Source organism: Chamaea fasciata, unplaced genomic scaffold (genome assembly GCF_029207755.1).
Source record: "Chamaea fasciata isolate MVZ Bird 193981 ecotype frontalis unplaced genomic scaffold, bChaFas1.0.hap1 SCAF_16, whole genome shotgun sequence".
NCBI classification, from domain to species: domain Eukaryota; kingdom Metazoa; phylum Chordata; class Aves; order Passeriformes; family Sylviidae; genus Chamaea; species Chamaea fasciata.
In genome coordinates this window covers 6,501,159-6,519,736 of record NW_027094101.1, presented here as the reverse complement: position 1 = coordinate 6,519,736, position 18,578 = coordinate 6,501,159, and the positions used below count along the sequence as shown (strand labels likewise).

General features: G+C 44.5%; 3 protein-coding genes across 7 annotated transcripts in view; 2 read left to right on the top strand and 1 right to left on the bottom strand.

Moving 5' to 3' along the window:
• Positions 1-119: 119 nt before the first annotated feature.
• Positions 120-4,330, bottom strand: NUDT1 (nudix hydrolase 1). The gene is made up of 4 exons (XM_066197645.1): positions 4,262-4,330; positions 3,547-3,703; positions 838-983; positions 120-623 (listed from the first exon to the last, which is right to left on the bottom strand). The coding sequence occupies exons 2-4, from the start codon at positions 3,696-3,698 to the stop codon at positions 451-453; spliced, it is 471 nt and encodes a 156-aa protein (XP_066053742.1). The 5' UTR covers positions 3,699-3,703; positions 4,262-4,330; the 3' UTR covers positions 120-450.
• Positions 2,522-6,725, top strand: MRM2 (mitochondrial rRNA methyltransferase 2). Of its 5 annotated transcripts, none has more exons than XM_066197644.1 (3): positions 2,522-2,543; positions 5,084-5,355; positions 6,065-6,725. In XM_066197644.1, the coding sequence occupies exons 2-3, from the start codon at positions 5,097-5,099 to the stop codon at positions 6,487-6,489; spliced, it is 684 nt and encodes a 227-aa protein (XP_066053741.1). In that variant the 5' UTR covers positions 2,522-2,543; positions 5,084-5,096; the 3' UTR covers positions 6,490-6,725. The 5 variants fall into 5 exon arrangements, with proteins under 5 accessions (XP_066053741.1, XP_066053737.1, XP_066053739.1 ...); XM_066197640.1 differs by lacking the exon at positions 2,522-2,543 and adding an exon at positions 4,352-4,412; XM_066197642.1 differs by lacking the exon at positions 2,522-2,543 and adding an exon at positions 4,383-4,450.
• An 835-nt stretch (positions 6,726-7,560) lies between these two features.
• The window catches only part of MAD1L1 (mitotic arrest deficient 1 like 1), a 347,279-nt gene continuing 336,261 nt past the window's right edge, over positions 7,561-18,578 (top strand). The window contains exons 1-9 of the mRNA XM_066198140.1: positions 7,561-7,596; positions 8,695-8,848; positions 10,056-10,196; positions 11,970-12,149; positions 13,404-13,528; positions 14,222-14,303; positions 15,432-15,562; positions 16,716-16,830; positions 17,365-17,426. Coding sequence (XP_066054237.1) covers positions 8,699-8,848; positions 10,056-10,196; positions 11,970-12,149; positions 13,404-13,528; positions 14,222-14,303; positions 15,432-15,562; positions 16,716-16,830; positions 17,365-17,426 — 986 coding nt within the window. The 5' untranslated portion in view covers positions 7,561-7,596; positions 8,695-8,698. The remainder of the gene's footprint in view (positions 7,597-8,694; positions 8,849-10,055; positions 10,197-11,969; positions 12,150-13,403; positions 13,529-14,221; positions 14,304-15,431; positions 15,563-16,715; positions 16,831-17,364; positions 17,427-18,578) is intronic.

Sequence of the window (18,578 nt, the reverse complement as noted above, 5' to 3'; positions counted from 1 at the left end):
CTGGGTTGGGCCCTCACCTGCTCCTGCCCTGGGACAAAGCCTGCAGCCCTAAGGGATGGCACTTTGCAACAGGAACTTGCTGGAAGTTGAATCATCATTACAACAGAACCAACACACGCTTTTACTAAAAAAAGTATTTTTAATAATAATAAAAAAAAATCCACCCATGAGGGAAAAGCTTGAGCCACTAAAAAGGGCTAACACTTCTGTTTTTAATAGTTGTGATCACATAATCACTGAAACCTACCACAGCCAGGGACTTCACAGAATGGAAAATCTTGTTATTTTTATTTCTGCCCCAAGAAACCCCCTTACTTTCCTTACTTTGCAGTGACCTGGAAAATAAGTCTTGTTTTCTGGAGAGCTGAGCAAGGAGACCCTCATAAGTCATACTCAGGATGCTGTAGCCCAGTGTGGGCAGTAGCACGTGGGCTGAATGCTTCTGCTTTCTTAAACTTCCTCCACTTCTTTCAGGCTGTGCTCCAGGATGGTGTCTTGTCCCTGGAACTTAAAATAGCCACGAAACAACTTTCTCTGAAGCACCAGGGGAAACCAGTAGCTGTCATCTGGCCACATGCAATGGAATGGCACCTCGTCCAGCTGAAACCACTGGGGCCGCATTTCTGGTGGCAGAAAACAAAAGAACTTTGCATGGGACTTTCTCCTGGATTTTTGCTGCCTACACTGTGAATATTGATCAACAAACAGCTTCCCTCTACAGCCCAGCTGCCTTCCTTCTGGGAAGGCATTTGAGCATGAATAGTTCTCCATTTAATAAGGGCAATGCTGTGTCAGAAGAGCATGCACATCCTTCCTTTCCCCACAACAGCCACCTACCCTCACTTTCTGTTGGCTCTCCATGAAAGTGATCTGCCCGGAAAATGTGAACGTCCATGAGTTCAGAGTTGCCCACAAATTCAAATGTGATCTGACCCATCTTCTGCAAGGTGTCCACAGTCAGTCCACTCTCCTCCAGGAGCTCCCTGCACAAGAAAAAGACTTCTTACATGAAAGTGAGCATTGGGAGGGCAGAAATGCAGTCATTAGCTTTACTCGCACATTCAAAACCCTTCCAGTGAACTGAAGTGAAAGCTCTTACAGTACAACAGAGCAGGGTTCTGACCTGCACCAAGCCACAAGGCTACACTATAGCACAGTGGAGCCAGGTCACGTGGGATGGTGTGTTATTTCAGGCTCCTGAGCCTGGCAGGAAAACAGTCTATGTTTGAAGGGGAAGATTCAAGAAAATTGATCATTTAGGATAATTTAGTTCTTGGAACATGCAGATCTTCTCTGAGGTAAGCCAGAAGTGGGTATGTGAAGTCATGTGACTGTAGCTGGGTGTGCTTTCAGAGCTCCAAGATACACTTCACTGAGATAGGCAAAAGGCTTTGCCAACTTCAAGCTAAATCTTTTAAAGTCGTGGAGAAGCAGGTCATGAACACCAGGAAGAACATCCATACCTGTTACACAATCAGCTACTTCTGAGGCATACTGAAGCTTACTTAAATTACACACTCCACAACACAATTTGCACACAGAAGGTTGAGAATTCCGATTCCCATTCAAATGCAGCATAAAAAGCACAAAGCCATTGTGCAAACTTTGCCTTTCTGCTCCTTGGAAGCACATTGAGTATAATGAGAGGCCAGAAGGCAAGACTTTTAAGAGCACTTGGAGAGCTGTGCCAGCTCTTTTCCACGTACCACCATACACAACTACTTGAAGTACATTAAATTATTTCCTCTCTTTATGCTCTGCACTCAGGGATTTTTTAATTTTACCTCCTTCTAACAGAAGCAGCATAGCTTGAAGTTAGTTGTGGTTTTTCTAATGTACAAAAACAAGGAATACTCTGAAACTGTGTATCTTTGGTTATAGTTAATAATTAATGTAGTTGCCTATTTGGCAGTAACAACAATTTTAAAGTGTAATAGAAATGATTCTAAGGCTCCAGCTTTCTTTGGCATTGATTTCATGGATCCCATCTTTCAAAATTATACTTCAGCTTAATGTCTTGGCTAATTTTAGTTTATCTTCTGAGAGAAGCTATCTATGTCTAAAATAGAGGCAGCTTTCCAGCAATGACTCTAAAAGCCTACTTTTACAAGCATTGATAATTGAACAACAAAGTACAACACTGCTACAGTTCTCCAGGCAGTTTATCCATCAGCTGCTTGTCTCTGTCTGTAGCAAGTGGAAACATTACAGGTGGCAAACTAGAAATAACTCATTCACTAAAATGCTCCCCTTACAAGATGTGCCACTGAGGAGCTGCCCAGGTGCTCATGGGAATGTGCTGTACCCAGCAGAAGACGGAAATCTTACTGGTACTGGGAACTTTTGTTCATGTTTTGGCTTAATATTTAACTACCTGTGCTGACAGGACATTTCACACCTGCTGCCTCTGCCAACCCAGCTGAGACAGAGCAATGTGGAACCACAACCTCAGAGCAGAGTGGAAGTGGTACAAGGGGAGTTTGATTTGGATTGTGTGATGCCTTCCTGCAGCAGTTCTGGTGTCAAACTCGGGGTCAGCACAGGTAAACACACCAAGGAAATCAAATGCTACATTAAACCATTAGATTTACCCCACAGCCAGCAGCAGGTAAGTCTAGCAAATGTTAAGTGAGAAAACTTGTGTCCCTCCCTCCATTCAGAGATGATAAATCACACGAAAAGCAATGATGAAGTGTGAGGTATGTTGAGGCCATGTGCTGCTGGGAGCACATCTGCACAGAGACCCTTCTGTCCCCAGACCCAGCTCACCACAGAGCCCAGGCACAGCTGGGGAGGCTGTTGAGGGCAGAAGCTGTTGGGAACCAGTTGAGCGCACCATGACTGATCTTCCTGCAGGTGCAAGGGCAGCTTTGGGCACGTATCACAAACTGAGGAGATGGCAAAGTGTGGCTTTGTATCAGCAACATTCATGTAAAGAACAAGGTACCTAATTTTAAGAGTTTAGCAATTCAGCTGTGATCTGCTACTTCATTTTAATGACCAGACAGATGAAAGAACTACAAGAAATCAGTACTAAAATGTTCAAAAGTGATACTGCGCCTTTTTACTGATGAAATTCAATTCTGCAATTCAGCACTAGCACTTAAATATGTCACCATAAAATCAAATAATAAGCACTTTAGCTAATTATTTAAATTAAATTAGCTGTAATTCTTCTATATCCCAAAATTAAACCTTGCATCTCTGAAGAGTGCAAGACCCTCCACCCACCACTCACTCATTTTCAGTTTAGATCAGAGTCCAGGAGATGGGAGAGAGGACACAAAAAGTTCTAGTTGCTCATAGACTGGATGACAGTATAGATTTGCAGATGACAAAAGGGGAGCAATCCTCTGTACATGTGGATGATCCCTCATCACCTGTGGAGCAGGTGTTCAGAGGTGGGTCACGACTGCACTGGTGGGTAACACGAGGCTGTCACTGACCAGATGAGCCGTGGTACCTCCACCTGCAGCCCACTGCCGATGGTCCAACACCTCCACTTGTGCCCCCATACCTGTCCCGTGGCGCCGGCCCAGCCCTCACCTGCGGGCAGCCTCCTCGATGCTCTCCCCAGGCTGCACCTTCCCCCCGAAGCCGTTCCACAGCCCGGCGCCGAACCCGCGCTTCTTCATGCCCAGGAGGACGCGGGACGGCTGCATCACCAGGACGAGGGTGAAGAGTCTGGACGTGTGCATGGCTCCTGGGTGAGGGACGAGGCGGGCCCGCTGTGCCAAGGGTTCCCGGCCCCCTCCGGAGGGGACCCGGGGGGTGCACAGAGCCCCTCACCCCAAGAACCCCAGCACCCCTCCCCAGTGCTCGGTCCCTAACCCCGGGTCCCCCAGTACCTCTCCCAATCCCTACTTCCCTAACGCTCCCACTGACCCTCGCTCTCCTGCTACCTCAGCACCCCCTTCCCAAAGTTTGATCCCCCCTTCCCAAATCCTTGTTCCCCCAAAACCCAACCCCCGAATCCTGACCTCCGGTGTCCTTAACACCCTCTCCCGGAACCCCTGACTCCCAACACCCCTTACCCAAATCTTTGATCCCCGCCGGCAGTCTCTGTCCCCCCAGACTCTCCGACCACCCTCAACCCCCCTTCCCCGAATCCCTGAACCCCCATAAACCCCTTCCCAAATCTCCGATCCGCTCTCCCTAAATCCTTTCTCCTCCTAAACTCCCTCCCCGAATCCCTTATCACGCTCATCATCCCCACCCCACTCCCTGACCCCCCTGCACTCCCATCCCTGTCCCCGCGCACCTCAGCCCCACACTCGCGCCTTTCCCGCCCGCCCCGGTGTCACCCTCAGCCCGTCCCCGCTCTTCCCGCGCCGCCGCCGTCACGGGAGGCGGGACGGGCGGGCTGCGGCGGCCATGGCGGGCGCGGGCGGAGCTGTCGCTGCCGGGGGCCGGTGCGTGCCGGGGCGGTGAGGCGATCCCGGAGCCCACGGTGGGCTGTCGTTAGTGCTGGAGTTTCCCTCGGGAACGGGTTAATTAATGTGCGTTTGGGGTTTTAGGTTAATGCCGTGCGGCGGTTCCGCCCGGGCAGGGGCCGTGGCTCTTGGTGGCTCAGGAGCTTGCAGGAGCTCGGGCATCCCTCTGTTCCTCCGAGGGGCTCACGGAGGCCGCCGGCGCCGCTGAGGCAGCTCGGGATCGTGCTGGGTTCGCTCTGCCACGGCGTGTCCTTAAAACAGCAGAGCAGAAGCTGGAGTGGGATCTCTTTCCCCCCTGTGCGCAGGGTAACGAGTGAGGCCTCATCCAAAACCTGGTCCTGCTGTTGTGACAGGACCTGACAAGTAAAGGTGCAAAAAATCTCAAATTTGGGGGCTTTTTAGAATCACAGAATGGTTTGGGTTGGAAGGGATCTCTGGAGACCATCTAGCCCAATGACCCTGTCAAGGCAGGGTCACCTGGAGCAGGTGACATAGGAACATGTCCAGCTTTATTTCAAATGTCTCCCGACAAGGAGACTCCACACCCTCCCTGGGCTGCCTGTAGTGCCTGGAACGAGCTACTAAAGACACTTTTGAAATACAGAGTGGTTATGCACTAACCAGTTGACTTGTCTCAATCTTCCTGGCAGTTGTTGGGTTTGGATGAGCAGATGCCTGCACACCACAGGGAAGTTTCTGAAGAAAACTGGAACTGAGCAGAGGTGGTTGGAGCGGCACTTGAAAGATCCCTTTGTCAAGGCATCGAAGCAGCAGCATTACCGCTGCCGAAGTGCCTTCAAGTTATTGGAAATTGATGACAAGCTCTGTGTTCTTCGTCCAGGACTTTCTGTTCTTGACTGTGGAGCAGCACCTGGTGCTTGGAGCCAGGTTGCTGTAGAGAGGGTCAATGCCTTAGGGACTGGTAAGTGCAATTTTTTGGCAGGCAAGATTGGGATGATACCGCTTTTGAAGTGTGTGAGAGATCTGTGAAAACTATGGACTCTAAATCGAAATACTATGAAATCAAGGAAATACTATGAAGGTAACAGTATGGGAGGGGACATGGGTACTGGCAAGCACCAGAGTCACTGATGAAAACATGAAGGGGTGAGCCTCGTAAATCTTCATATAGAAAAATTGTGTTTATGGAATAAAACATACCATGTGGTGCTAGTGATCTGATTAACTGTTGTGGGGAAAATCCCTTCATCCAGTTCTGAAATTGGTGTGACCTCCAGCAATTACCTTAGCTTATTTGAAATATTATTTCCCTTCTCGAAAAGTGGAAGCAACTGCTGTGCATGGTTTATGTAGCTGAAACCACTGATATTTGCAAAATGAGGTGTTACCATCTGCACCATTATCCGGGATTTCTGGACTGCCAGCCTTGAAAAAGCAGCAGAAAACCAAAAAAAATATCCTCTTTGTTTATTAAAAGTAGCTGAGTTTTTATGTCTTGAAGGGATGAGCTGATGGCAAACCCTCCATCCAGGTGCACCCAGCAAACTGCCAGGGGACGAGAAGGCAGCTGTGGCAGGTGGTGGGTTTTGTCTGTTGACTGGCGCAGAGCTCATGCATGTGCAGGTTTTTGCAGCCACTGTGAGTGTTCCCTGTGTCATTCATCCTCACAGATTCTGCTGTCCCTACGGGCTTCGTGCTTGGCGTTGACCTGCTGCGGATTTCTCCTCTGGAAGGAGCGGTTTTCCTGTCACAGACTGACATCGCAGACCCCAGCACTCTGAGGGCGATCCAGAACCTGCTTCCCTTAGGGAAGGCAGATGTCATCTTGAGTGATATGGCACCCAACGCCACGGGCATTAAAGAATTGGATCATCAGAAGCTGGTCAATCTGTGTTTAGGGCTTCTGGATATATCCCAAAGCGTTTTAAAGCCAAAAGGAACGATGCTCTGTAAATTCTGGGATGGGTCTGAGGCCCGTCTTCTGCAAAACAGACTGAAGGAGCAGTTCCAGGATGTGAGAACTATAAAGCCTCAGGCCAGCCGGAAGGACTCTGCGGAATCTTATTACTTGGCAAGGCTGTACAGAGGGAAATGAAAGTCAAGAGCTGCAGATTCTCTGACATTGATTGGAAATTTCAACTTAGTGGGTGTTTAAGGGAAAATCCCACCATTAAGACCCTGGGAAAATTTGCTACTCTTCTTAAAGTCCATCAGGCTTTTCAAATACTTGTGGACAAAATGGTTGGGAATGGAGAGGAATAATCTGAAATGCAACCTCTGGGGCTGGAGTAATGGAAATGAAAATAAAATGCTGATTATATGAGTTTTTAACGCATGCCTGAAAATCATTTCACTGTTGATGCTGTCATACATGAGACTGACCATAAAGGTGGTCGTTAGAACATGAGGGAACAGCAAAGGGGAGTTTGGGCCAATTCAGTGCCTTTTAGAAGCTGGTGCCACTTATTAACACAGGTAAAAATAGAAAATGTGTCTGTGCACATCAGGATCTGCATCCTCATGTGGGATGTGTAACACAGCCATGTGAGGAGCACGGCTGCCTTGGGAACGTTCAGCCCCATGACTCTGCTGCCTCTCCTACAGACACAGGTTGTATTTAGGAATTGCTGCTTCCTGGCACTCATAAATCCAGTCAATGGCAGTGGGACAGGGTCATGGCTTTGCAGATCATCTCCCCGGTGCTTTTAAGGTGTGACCAATGGTGTTTCTCAGGCGAAAAGACAAGATGTTCCCAAGATCCCAGTCGGGAGAATGACTGAATTGCCGGAAATCTGTCCGCACGAATAAATTTAGCTGCTGCCTTATCTGAAAGTGACAAAATTCTATATTAAACAGCGCTTTTATCAGGCTGACCGTGGCATGAGTTATATGAGAGGCTGTTTTTAAGACTCCCAAGCCTTTCTCATCATCAGCAGCTCATCTGGGGCGGCTGACGAGATCCGTGGCGGAGCGGGAGGGCGCGGGGCGGATTTCGGGGGGTCTGGGGCCGAGCCCCGAGCTCCATCCCGCGCTGTCGGGGCGTTAGGGCGCGCGCAGAGCCCAAGTGACACACAGCGGCGCACAGTGACGCCGTTACGGCCGCCGGCACCGCCGATCTCGCGAGCGGCGCGCGCCCAGTTCCCGCGAGATCCCGCGGCCGCGGCGAGGAGGGAGATCCAAGCGGGGCGCGCGGCGCCGAGCGGTGAGGGAGGGATGCGGGAAAGGGGCGAGGACGGGGGAAAAGGGGAACGGAGGGATGGGTTGGCTCCGGACGTGTCCAGCCCACCCCGCTCTTCCTCCGCGGGAGTCGTGCGGGCGAGCGCCTCTGTGCCCGGAGCTGCCCCGTGCCCGTCGCGGCCGCTCTCGGTGTTCGCTGCCCGCCGCGGGTCCGTGCGTGCCCCGAGGGAGCCTTGGCCGCGGGGGTTTCTGAACCGCGCCGGGTCACGCACCTAAGTGTTGTCATCATTGTTAGTAGGGTTGAGAGCGGGCTTGCTGGAGCTACCTGTCGGCAGGTGCGCTTGGTACTCCAGTGCTCAGTTTGGGTTTTGGCAGATCTGTTGCTTCTGCGCCGCTCCTGCGCCTCCTCCTCGTGATGTAAATGCTGTAAATCCAAACAATAAGTGCTGTGTGACCCCGGCAGTGCAGGAGCCCGGAGGCAGCCCCAAGTGCCTGTCTGTGGTACATCCAGGTGGATGTTGTGGCTGCCTTTCCTGGTGCCGGACCTTTTCCGATGTTTCTGGGGATTTATGGAGCGTGCAGTCAGTGGAGGGACTCACCTAAGGCTTCCCGAAATCTCGTGGGAAACCTTGCAGGCTTTTTTTGAGTTCCAGGCTTGATTTATCTTTGGCCTTTTAGTTAGTCCCCTTCTGAATTGGAAGAGCTGCATCTCATTATGTGAATACAAGTGATCAGTGGACTTGGGAAGACTTCTTGTTGGAAATTAGAGTCCAAAGTGCTTCTGGGAAATCAGAAACAGGTTGTGTAGCAGGAAGGGTTTGCTGCTTCTGTGGAGTTCGTTCTGCTCCCATCAGCTTCAAAAGTTAGGGGGAAGGACAATGAGTTCGGTTTGGTCAGAGAAGAAAAGGCTGTCTTGCATCTTTTTCTCATTTCAGAGAAAAGTACAACTTCAGCCTGGATGGGGTCATGTTTCCTGTGGATCCCAGCAGTGATTGGCAGATTGATTTTACCCTGTAAATCGGAATACCTTGTGTCTAGTGTTTCCTCAGGGCAGTGGTGGATCCCTATTTAGCAGAGCAGCTTGCTCTGAGTGCTTTGATGATGATTTTCTGTCCATTTCCAGAACCATGGAGGACTTGGAAAATAATACCACTGTCTTCTCCACCCTGAGATCCCTCAACAACTTCATTTCACAGCGAATGGAGGGGGTGTCTGGGCTGGCCACACCAGGATCATCTCAAAGCTCCTTACAGATGCAGTATCAGCAGAGGATGCAGGTGAGGAGTCCTCGTCTTGGTGATTCCTGCAGCATCACTTCAGTCTGATCCTGTGCTCCTTTTGATTTCAGGAGTTGGGAATTTCATTCAGATCTGACTGTTCGTTCTGAAACTGACGTCCTGAAATTGACACAAACTCAGTAAAGGAAGCTTGCTGTCACCATCGCAGAATCTTTTCCAGAATATATTTAATTTTTTTCACAGTGTCAGACAGATTTATTTCTGTTATGTAAAAGTTTAAGAAAGGTCCTTTGAATTTATTCCCTGCTAGTTACATCTGTGTACCAGCTTAGGAAATTAAATTGTGAGTTGTTTTCATATTGCTGAACAAAGGAGTTTTATATCTTAACATTTTTCTAGTAAGACACTTTGTTACCTTTTTTCAGAATTTAGAGGCTTCTTTGCCTGGACACATCCATGAGACGTGCACTGAGCTGTAGCTTTGATATACAAACCAGTTGTGCTTTCTTATCCACCTCTGTTTCTATCCACCTGGCTTATTGACTTTTTTTTTTTCTGCTAGCTGCTTCAGGCTCAAAAGGTATAAAGTAAATTGACATCTTAGATCCCAGGGACTGTTTATTAGGCTGAAATGAAATTTCTCTATTCTGTATCTTAATGTAATTTCTATTTCAGCTTCTAAGTGCAAAATAAGTTTGCTTTTTTTCAATGTAAATCTGCTTTGCATTTGGAATGTTGACAAAAATTTAAGCTTTTTCTGTCTGTGCTACATCTCTGGTGGCAGCAGTAGCTGCAGGAAACTCTCTCTGGTTAGAATCTCAATTGACTGTGTTGGATGTACATCACCAGGATGTGAGCAATTCTGCTAGTATTGTCTCTGCTCTCAGGTAATTTGAATGAAAAAATGAAGTGTAATGTTGCAGAGGTCGTAGAAAGATGTGTTATTTTGCTCAGCAGTTATGTTCTGTTGGGAGGTTTTTTTTTGTCAGATCCATCTGGAGATTGAGAAATTCTGACTTAAGAACTGGTAATTAATTTATTTCCAGTTCACCATGGTTTGATGTGGGTTTCTGAGCATGGTGTTGAACTCTTGGTTTCCCCATCTGCAGCTGGTGTGAGAGGTACCACAAATTTGGTGATAGTTTGTATAAAGGCAAGTTAATGTCAGCTGTGCAGTACAGGGCATGATGATACTGTTGTGGTGCTAATGGTGTGCAATGTCCCTTTTCACACACGAACTGGCCAGCTGGAGGAACAAGCTGGACAGATCCACTCCAAATCCCAGCTGCTGCAGGTGGAACGGGAGAAGATGCAGATGGAGCTGAGCCACAAGCGGGCTCGCATCGAGCTGGAGAAGGCAGCCAATACCAATGCCAGGAACTATGAGGTGAGTGGGATGTCTGCACATGGCTTGGGAGCATTGGCCTGAGCCAGAGCACATGGAGAGCATTTACAGCAGTGGTTTGGTTTGGTTTGGTTTGGTTTGGTTTGGTTTGGTTTGGTTTGGTTTGGTTTGGTTTGGTTCAGGGATGTGCTTTGGTTTGCAGTGGTCTGTCTCAGAATGTGTATAGTTACTCTTTTTTTGGAGTGAAACTTAACTCAAAGGTGCACTCCAGGAACAAGCCTGGTGTTCTTCAACTGCTGATGGACACTGTCTTCAGAGCAGGACTTCAGTGAGTCTGGAATGCATTTACTGTGTTTGCATTTACTGCAGGTGTGGGTGTCGACTTGCCAGCACCAACACATCTACAGAACTGCTCTGCAGGTCCCCTCTCAGTGCACTGCACTAACTTGTAATGTGCACAAGAGTGTGAACTTGAAGCCTCGTTAGGTTCACAGACTTGATGATCTGATCACTGGATTCTGTTAGCTTAGCACTGAGGTTGTCATGGATAGCAGTAACAAAAGGGATTTGTTATTAGTTTCTCCCAGAAGTATTTAATCATTTTTCTCCTAGAGGAGTTTAAACTTCTGCTGGCACAGTTGCAAGCATTTGGTTTGTGTGACTGTAATTAATTGGAATGGCAGCAGTGCCAGCCATGCAGTGTCACGCAAGAGAGCCTGTACTGATAAAACAGTGAGCCTCACTCAGGGACTAATGGCTTTTATTGGGTTCTGCTTTTCTTCCCACATATGTTTGCTTAATGATGTTACTGAAATAAGCTGTGGATCAGTGGCTTTTGTAGCATAATAAAAGTCTTCTATGTGGGTGATTATTGAAAAGAGAATCTATAAAAAATAATAAGTCTGTTTTGTTGTATTTTCTGAGGGCGACAGATTTAGTGTGTGGTAGTGAAATAGGGAGTCAGTGACTAAATTCCTCCTTCCTCTGAAGTCAGGTGATGTGGGATTAAGCCAGGAAGAGTTCAAACTGGAATGTAGCTGAGTCAGTCACAGAAACCCTTGAAATACTGGTACAAAAAAAGCGAGCAGCATTAATCCAGCACTGTGGTAATTACCCTGCTCAGATTCTGTGTTTTTCCGAGTCATGTGGATAAAGATTTTAGGAACCTCACATTGCTTTGCATAATCCTTGCTTACTATGCAAATCCGTGTCTCCAGTTGCTTCGATTAGCAAAGCAATTTACTGTGCATTTTTTCAATAAGTATCAATTTGTGCTAGGAATAAACTGAAATGGTATATGAAAGGTTGTCAGACTGCAAAAATATTTATTGTATTAGTTGGTAATATTTTCTTTTAAATGGCCTCAATTCCAGAAGTTGCAGGGGAAAGTTTGTTTTATTAACCCAGATGTTGAGGTCTGAGTTTCTGAAAGTCAATTTGCTGTGCATGGCTCAGCTTTAAATTGGAGTTTGAATGTTTTCATCCTTGATCTGCTGGAGAGTGTGCAGTGGAGTCTGTGAAGCCACATCCGTATTCTCATAGTCATGTCTTAGTGTAAGAGATTTGGAAGACGTAGTCTCTTAATTTTCCAGCTCCATTTCCCTGGGTAATTCCTTGGGTAATTCCGTTGAGTTGCTGCTGATAAGATTTTTGTCTTTGCTGGGTTAAAGCTGTGGTCTGAGTAACTTTGCTTCATGATGAAGCCATTACCATCGGTGACCATGGTAATGAGGAATGGGGACAAAAGAAGGAAAAATGGCTTCACCTTTCTGCTGCTTTCTTCTGAAGTCTCTTTGTGTTTTTTCCCTTGGCCAGCGAGAGGCTGACCGTAACCAGGAGCTGCTCACGCGCATCAAGCAGTACCAGGAAAGGGAAACAGAGGCTGAAAATAAACTGAAAGAACAAATGGAGATGAACAAATCTTACAAGAAGAGCATGGAGACAATGAGTAAGAAGCTGCAAGAGAAGGAGAGCAAATTAGCCGAAGCTAATGAAGTAAGAACAGAGTAATTTTAATCCATCCGTAGCTTCAGGTGACTTTGCAGTTCTTGTGACTTGAAAATTACCTTCTTGATTAAAAAAACCCTCAAGCAAAATAACTGGTACATTGTGTTCATCACCTGGAAATGAATAAACCCTGGTGGTGTATGTCTTTTCTGTCAAAGTTTAGAACCAACCCAAACCCAGACACAAGTGAGCAGGGCAGGAGGAGAAGAGATTTCTTAGACAAGCTGATCTGGAGAAGGAGAAAAAAAGTGTGAGGCAACATCCAGCATCTGGGTTCAGAAGTGTGAAGAAAGAGACACTGATGGAGGAGATAATATGGGAAAGTGTTCAGGGAAGTCAGGAGAATGGTGGAGTGGATGAAAACAACATTATGAACCAAGTGTCTTCCTGAAGTGTCTTAAATGCCTGTGCATTCTACTGCAAAATGGATGTTTGGTAGTTTCAGTATATCTGGATGCCCAGACCATCTTCTCAACCCTCAGCCTTCTCAGATATCATTATGGTTAAGTTCAGCTATTTAATTTGTAACTTTCCTGTTTAATTTGGTTTCCTGCACCAGTTGTTAATCAGCAAACACTTAAGTCCTTAAGCCCTTTAGGTGGCACTGAAAATGTAGCAATGAGATAAAGCAGGTAAACAGATTTAATGTTCCAGTTATCAGTGATTAAAACCAGGGGCACAGTGTTGGTACATAAGAGAAACTAAACCTACCTAAAAGATGTGTGCTGCAGTTCTGTGTCTGTGTTCTTTTATTTCCATCAGTATCAAGATGAGAATCCTAGCTCTCTGTCCAGAAGACACACTACATATGTAATGTTCTGAGATATTTCTCTTTTTCTTGGTTACAGGGAGCTGAGTAATGGCTATTGGAAACAAACCTGTGGGCTTTTTGTTAGAGTTAATATATTTAGAAAAAAATAATCTAATTTAAAGTTTGATATTTTTCATGCCAGTTTGAGGTCACCCATTTAAGAGAGAACATAAATGACAATTTGGATGGCAAATGAAAGCGCAAAATTATTTTCTCTTGCATTTGTTTGAGGTATGTTTGCAGGTCTGAAGGTTTGAGGGAGTGTGGGATTGTTTCTCAGATTGTGTTAGTACTTTTCAGTTGGAAATTATTTCTATCACCATCCATAATATCTGGCTTGGAGAGTCACAGCCTTGTGTGTTAATGCTTTTTTTTTTTTTTTTTTTTTTTTTTTTTTTTTTTTTTTTTTTTTCTCCCCTCCATTAATTCAGACAATCACTGTATTAAAAGGGAAAATATCAGAGCTGCAATGGAATATAATGAACCAAGAGATGCAGATGACAAGCCAAGATTCTCAGAAGCAGGAACTGATGGAGCAGCTGGATGTTGAAAAAAAGTAAGCAAGGGATGAATGACTGTAGGGAGAGAAAGGCAAACAGAACTTCAGTCTTGTGCAGCTGTCATCACTCAGAAAACTTTCAACAGTGTTTGATTTCTGCTCTTCAAAGGGGTTCTTTGATCTGGGTTTGCAGGTTATAACTGTTGTTTGAAACCAACTCTGAGGTGCAATTTTAATTGTACCTTGAGGAAAAAAAACCACCAACTTGAGCTTTAAATCTCAGTGATGTTTCATGTACCTGGTAGAGAGTTAACAGAAGGCACATGGGTGGGAAAGGCTGATCTGAACTTTACAGACTGAGCAGAACAAAAATACTAAACCTTAAATCATAGTGGAGGAGTAATTGAAAGTTATGAGTATGTTTTTCCTTGCTTACTAACTTGAGCTCTTCAATTTCAAAGTTGTGAAGAAGTTCTGTTTACTCTAAGTTGTTCTCAGGGTTAAAGTGGCTTGACCTTTTTTTTGTATTTTTCTCAATATGCTTCTTTTTATTGAAATGAATGGATATTTTTGTTTCTAAATTAGAGGGAGCTGATGTGAGTGTGAGACTGAAAGAGAAAATGTTATGTAGGAGTAACATTTACTTTGTTAGTGCTGTTTGACTCTGTTGGTCAGAGACTTCTGAAGGTGGATTGTTTCTGATACCTGATTTCTGGATGTTCAAGTGCCTCATGTGTCTTCATCTCACAGGAAGTGGCAGGAGGCAAGTCAGCAAATCCAGACACTGCAAGCAAGCCAGTCCTTACTGGCAGAATATGAACAGAAGATTAAGGTAAGAAACTTTGTGACCTACATAAAGCTTTAGATTTGAATTCGTTCAGTGGAAGAACAGAGTGCTACTTTTAAAAAAACTGGCTGTTGCAGAAGTAAAAGGTTAGTTTGTTATATAAGTACCTGAATTGTTTGCTGGCAAGAGTTGAACTTGGGTGGACCAGGCTATCTACAATTAGCTGTAACGTGACACTTTGCCTTTGTTGTATCAATTAATTGAGAAAAAGCATGCTTTCTCTATAGAAAGGTGATTTATATCCTTATGCAGTCCTTTGGAGGAATGCTCTTTTTTGTCTTGTGCCACAGCACAAATTTGCTCTGTAAAAGACTGCTTCTAGAGTGATTTTTTTCAAATGCTGTGTTATGAGCCCAGCAGCTACAGTTATTTTCTGCTTCCCAGAAAATCCTTCCTCTGCAGTTGTGTTTAGAAAGTGCAATTACTTGTAAAGCTTTCAAAACCATACTAACTTAAATGTCAGCATAGAGATGCCTTTTGTGCTTCCAAAAGAGCACACAGGTTGCTGGGAGTGTATCTTTTTCATTTGTTTTGTCTTCTTGGCAGAGGTAGATGAGTAGAGTTACTTTGGCTTGAGTAGTGGCATTGCCTTGCTGTAAAACCAACCTGATTGCCAGCAAGAGGAGATGCTCTCCATTGAAATGAAAGGATGGAAAACAGGATAGAAGTCTGCAACACAGCCTTAAATAATTTGGTTTTTTTTTGATGGAAAACCCCCAACATTTACCATAATGTTGAAATGCACATTTGTGTTTCTTTCTGTACCTACTTCTTGCAGGCGATTCAAATGCTTCTCTCTGCACTTCATTGATGGAGGGATAGGGGACAAGAAAATCACAGATTTGGTTCAGTTGATAGAAGAGAGTTATTTTAATGAGTAACTGAGGGGTTTTCTGTTATCAACTTGGACTAAGCAGATGTAGAGAGACCAGCCCAAGTGTTAAAAGTGCAACAAGAGTCATCCCTGCTTTGAGCTTGGATTGGACCACATGACCTCCTGAGTTCCATTCTAACTTCATTCAAACCCTTGAGATTAAAAGGTACAATGCAGAAATAGCTCTTACAGATTCCAGCCTATTCACTGCTGTCCTGTTCTCATCCCATGTTTTCCAGGATCTGGAGCAGAAGTTGTCCCAGCAGGAACATGATGCTGTAATTGTCAAGAACATGAAGGCAGAACTGGCTCGTTTCCCAAAAATGGAGCGTGAATTGCGCCAGCTCAGGGAGGAAAATGCCTACTTCAGGTGAAGGAAGTTGTTGAGGGTTGTGTTCTTCTGTGCATGCTACAGCTGCACTGTCTGTACTTTTACATCCCTCTATAGGGTTTCCACATGGGAAAGCTCAGAAGGAAGTATTTCATATAAATACAGCTTGTGAATTGGGCAGTGTTGTGGTGCTTACTAGATGAGAGGATCTTACAAGATCTGAGGAGTCTTCTCGAACACAGGAGCCTCACAGAATGTGCATTCGTTGTTCTGGGTGGTGATTTTGGTTTGTTAGAACAGAATTAAATGTTTAAAGGTAGTGATTAACTCCATACTGCTTGGGGAAAGAATTTCCTGTAGGGAAAAGAGGCAGCTGAAGGTTTCTTTAATAGCTGGTTTTGCTTAGCTGTTGTTACCACTGTTTTAAAGGCCTGTTGTTCCAGCATAATGTTTAGGAAGTGTCTTGTTTAAATTTCTAAAGCACTCTGATATAGCCATTGGTAGAGTAGACTTTCTGGATTGTCAAAGTGGGAATCAATTTGGAGAAATAAATTAAATGTAATGTGAAATAAATTGCCTTAAGGTGTTGGGTGTTTTTGGGGTTTTTTTTTTGTTGTTGTTGTTTGTCTTTTTTTTTAGATTACATGAGTCATCTTGCCAGCTTTTTCTTTTTTTAAAATAAAGTAATTTTCCTAGGTTTTGGTCTTGTAATTATTTCATTATAATTTTAAATTGTTTATCTTGGAATTTTTTTTCATGCTTGTTTTTCTACATTGAAACATACCAACAGAATTAGGGTCATTTGTTTTGTACAGTTTTCTTTCACCCTTATACACCTCTACTGAAGTAAAACCAAGCAGTGCTCCAAAGCCTGGGTCTGTACTGCTTGCTGTATTCCAGCCAGACCAAAAAGCAGAGTTTGAAGTCTTTTGTTACCCTTGTTTTGACAGACAGTAAAGCAGACACAAAGCTTCAGCTTGTTTGGGTGTAATTAGGATGGTATTTAGAGTAGAAGAAAATCATTTCAATAAAACATTTTGGGTTTTTTTTGTAGCAGTGGCTTTGCAGTGAAGGTTTTAGAAGTGAGTCAGTTGAATGTCATGATTCCCTTGGGATTCCTGTATATCTGAAAGTTTGTGAAGGGGAGTTGAGTTGCATGAATCTGTAGTAATTGTATCTCTCTTCACCACAGGGAAATGAAAGAAAACAATGGTTTGCTTAAAGAGGAAGTGGAAGGTCTCCAAAGAAAACTGGAACGCTATGAGAAAGTCCAAGCACAGCTAGTGACTGTGGAACTGGAAAATGAGGTGAGGAGAAGAGCTGGGAACATCTGGTGGATGAGCAGAACAGGAGTTTCCTTTATTGCCTGTCCTGACTTTTAGGCTCTTCCTGTATTATGTTACTTAAGGTATGATACCTCCTTTAATTAATGGACTTGAACCAAACAGTGCCAAACTGGAAAGTCATCATGAGGGGAGTTACAGCAAGGAAGGTGTAAAAGGCAAAAGGATATCTGCTGTTCAGCTGGAGATTTTATGTAAAGAATAATCTCATCATAGTGTCTATTTTAGCCTTGATGTTTCTCTTTTACCTTTCTTTTGCTGGAAAAGCTTTTTCTGGCATCAAGCTCTGTCCAGACATGGTGGTGTTGAACAGGTGTGTGGTAAGAACCCTGATAGCCAGGGCTGCGGAGTGACTAACCAAAAGTGCTGGATAAGATCAGCAAATCCACAGGAGAAGAAGGAATGACACTGACTTTGCATGGAGGATTAGGAGAAAACTGGAAAGTGAGCTGTTAGAACATGTGTCTATGTCTAACTCTATTTTAATCTTTACTTTAGAAACTGCTGGGGAAATTACAAAGCTGGGAGAAACTGGATCAGAGCACTGGCTTAAATATCAGGTATGTGCTCACAGGTCTGTTGGGAAGTAAGACTTTTAAACCCTTTCCTCTTAATCTTCTGACTGATCTCTTAAGTGTGTTGGTCATGCTTTTTTTCTGTCCCTTCTTCATGTGGAAGCTCTTCTAGTACATTTTATTATACATGAGAAGAAAGTAAGATACACATTTTTTAAAGTAACTTTGGGAACCAAGAAATGTTCTTCACCCAGTCACCTTGAGTAATGTCTTTGAGGCTGGGGGTCAGTTTTGAATTCTTGGAACTTTTTGTGGATAGCTGCATTTTTGTTTAGTTAGAGATTCCACTTGCTTGATAAGTGAATTTCTGAGAATTTTAGATGTCCAGAGAAGACAATGTGTGCTACTTGTGGCAAGCTGTTGTAATCATATTTCCTTTGAAATCTGGATATCAAAATTAGCTGCTAGATCACGTTGTGACTTTTTTCCCTAAAGCAGCTGAAATGTTGTTATTTTAGTTATTTTGTCAAACCCACTCCCCAGTTGTGTTTTGTAACACCAGCTGGTCTATGTGCTGGTACTCAACAGCTCCTCCTGACATCTGGAGCAGTGAACCAGATTTTTTAAGGTCCCTGTGTATGTGGTATAGAAGGAGCTGGAAATAGTGGAATTTCTGATAATTTTCTTCTGCTGCCAAATGTGTTCTGTGTAAATATGAATCTTTTGTGTTCCATGTTTCAACACTGTTTTATTTTCTCTAAATATTTAGAGTCTTATTACACACAAAAAAAGGAGATGCTTCTTTGTAAATAATTGATGTGAGCGTTGATCACCTTTCACACTGGGTCAAAGCTGAAACATGAACAGCAGAACCTCACCTTGCCAGTTGTTTCTCTATTCCATTCATTCCACATACCCAGCCCCAGAGCATGTCTGCACACTGCTGGGATTGTTTGGAAATGCACATAAGGTTTGGACACATCACTGCTTCATGTAAAAGATACTTGTGTTCCAACTTGGGAAAGCTCCCTTAATTTTCTCAGTGTTTTCTGTTTAATGAGGATAACAAACCTTTTCCAGATGCTGCTGGTAGGTAGCATGCTTGAGGTTCTCTCCTGCATCTGCAGAGGATCCATACATTTAGATGGAGATGGAATTATGCTAAGTCTCCTATGATAAGGTATGGACAGAAATTGT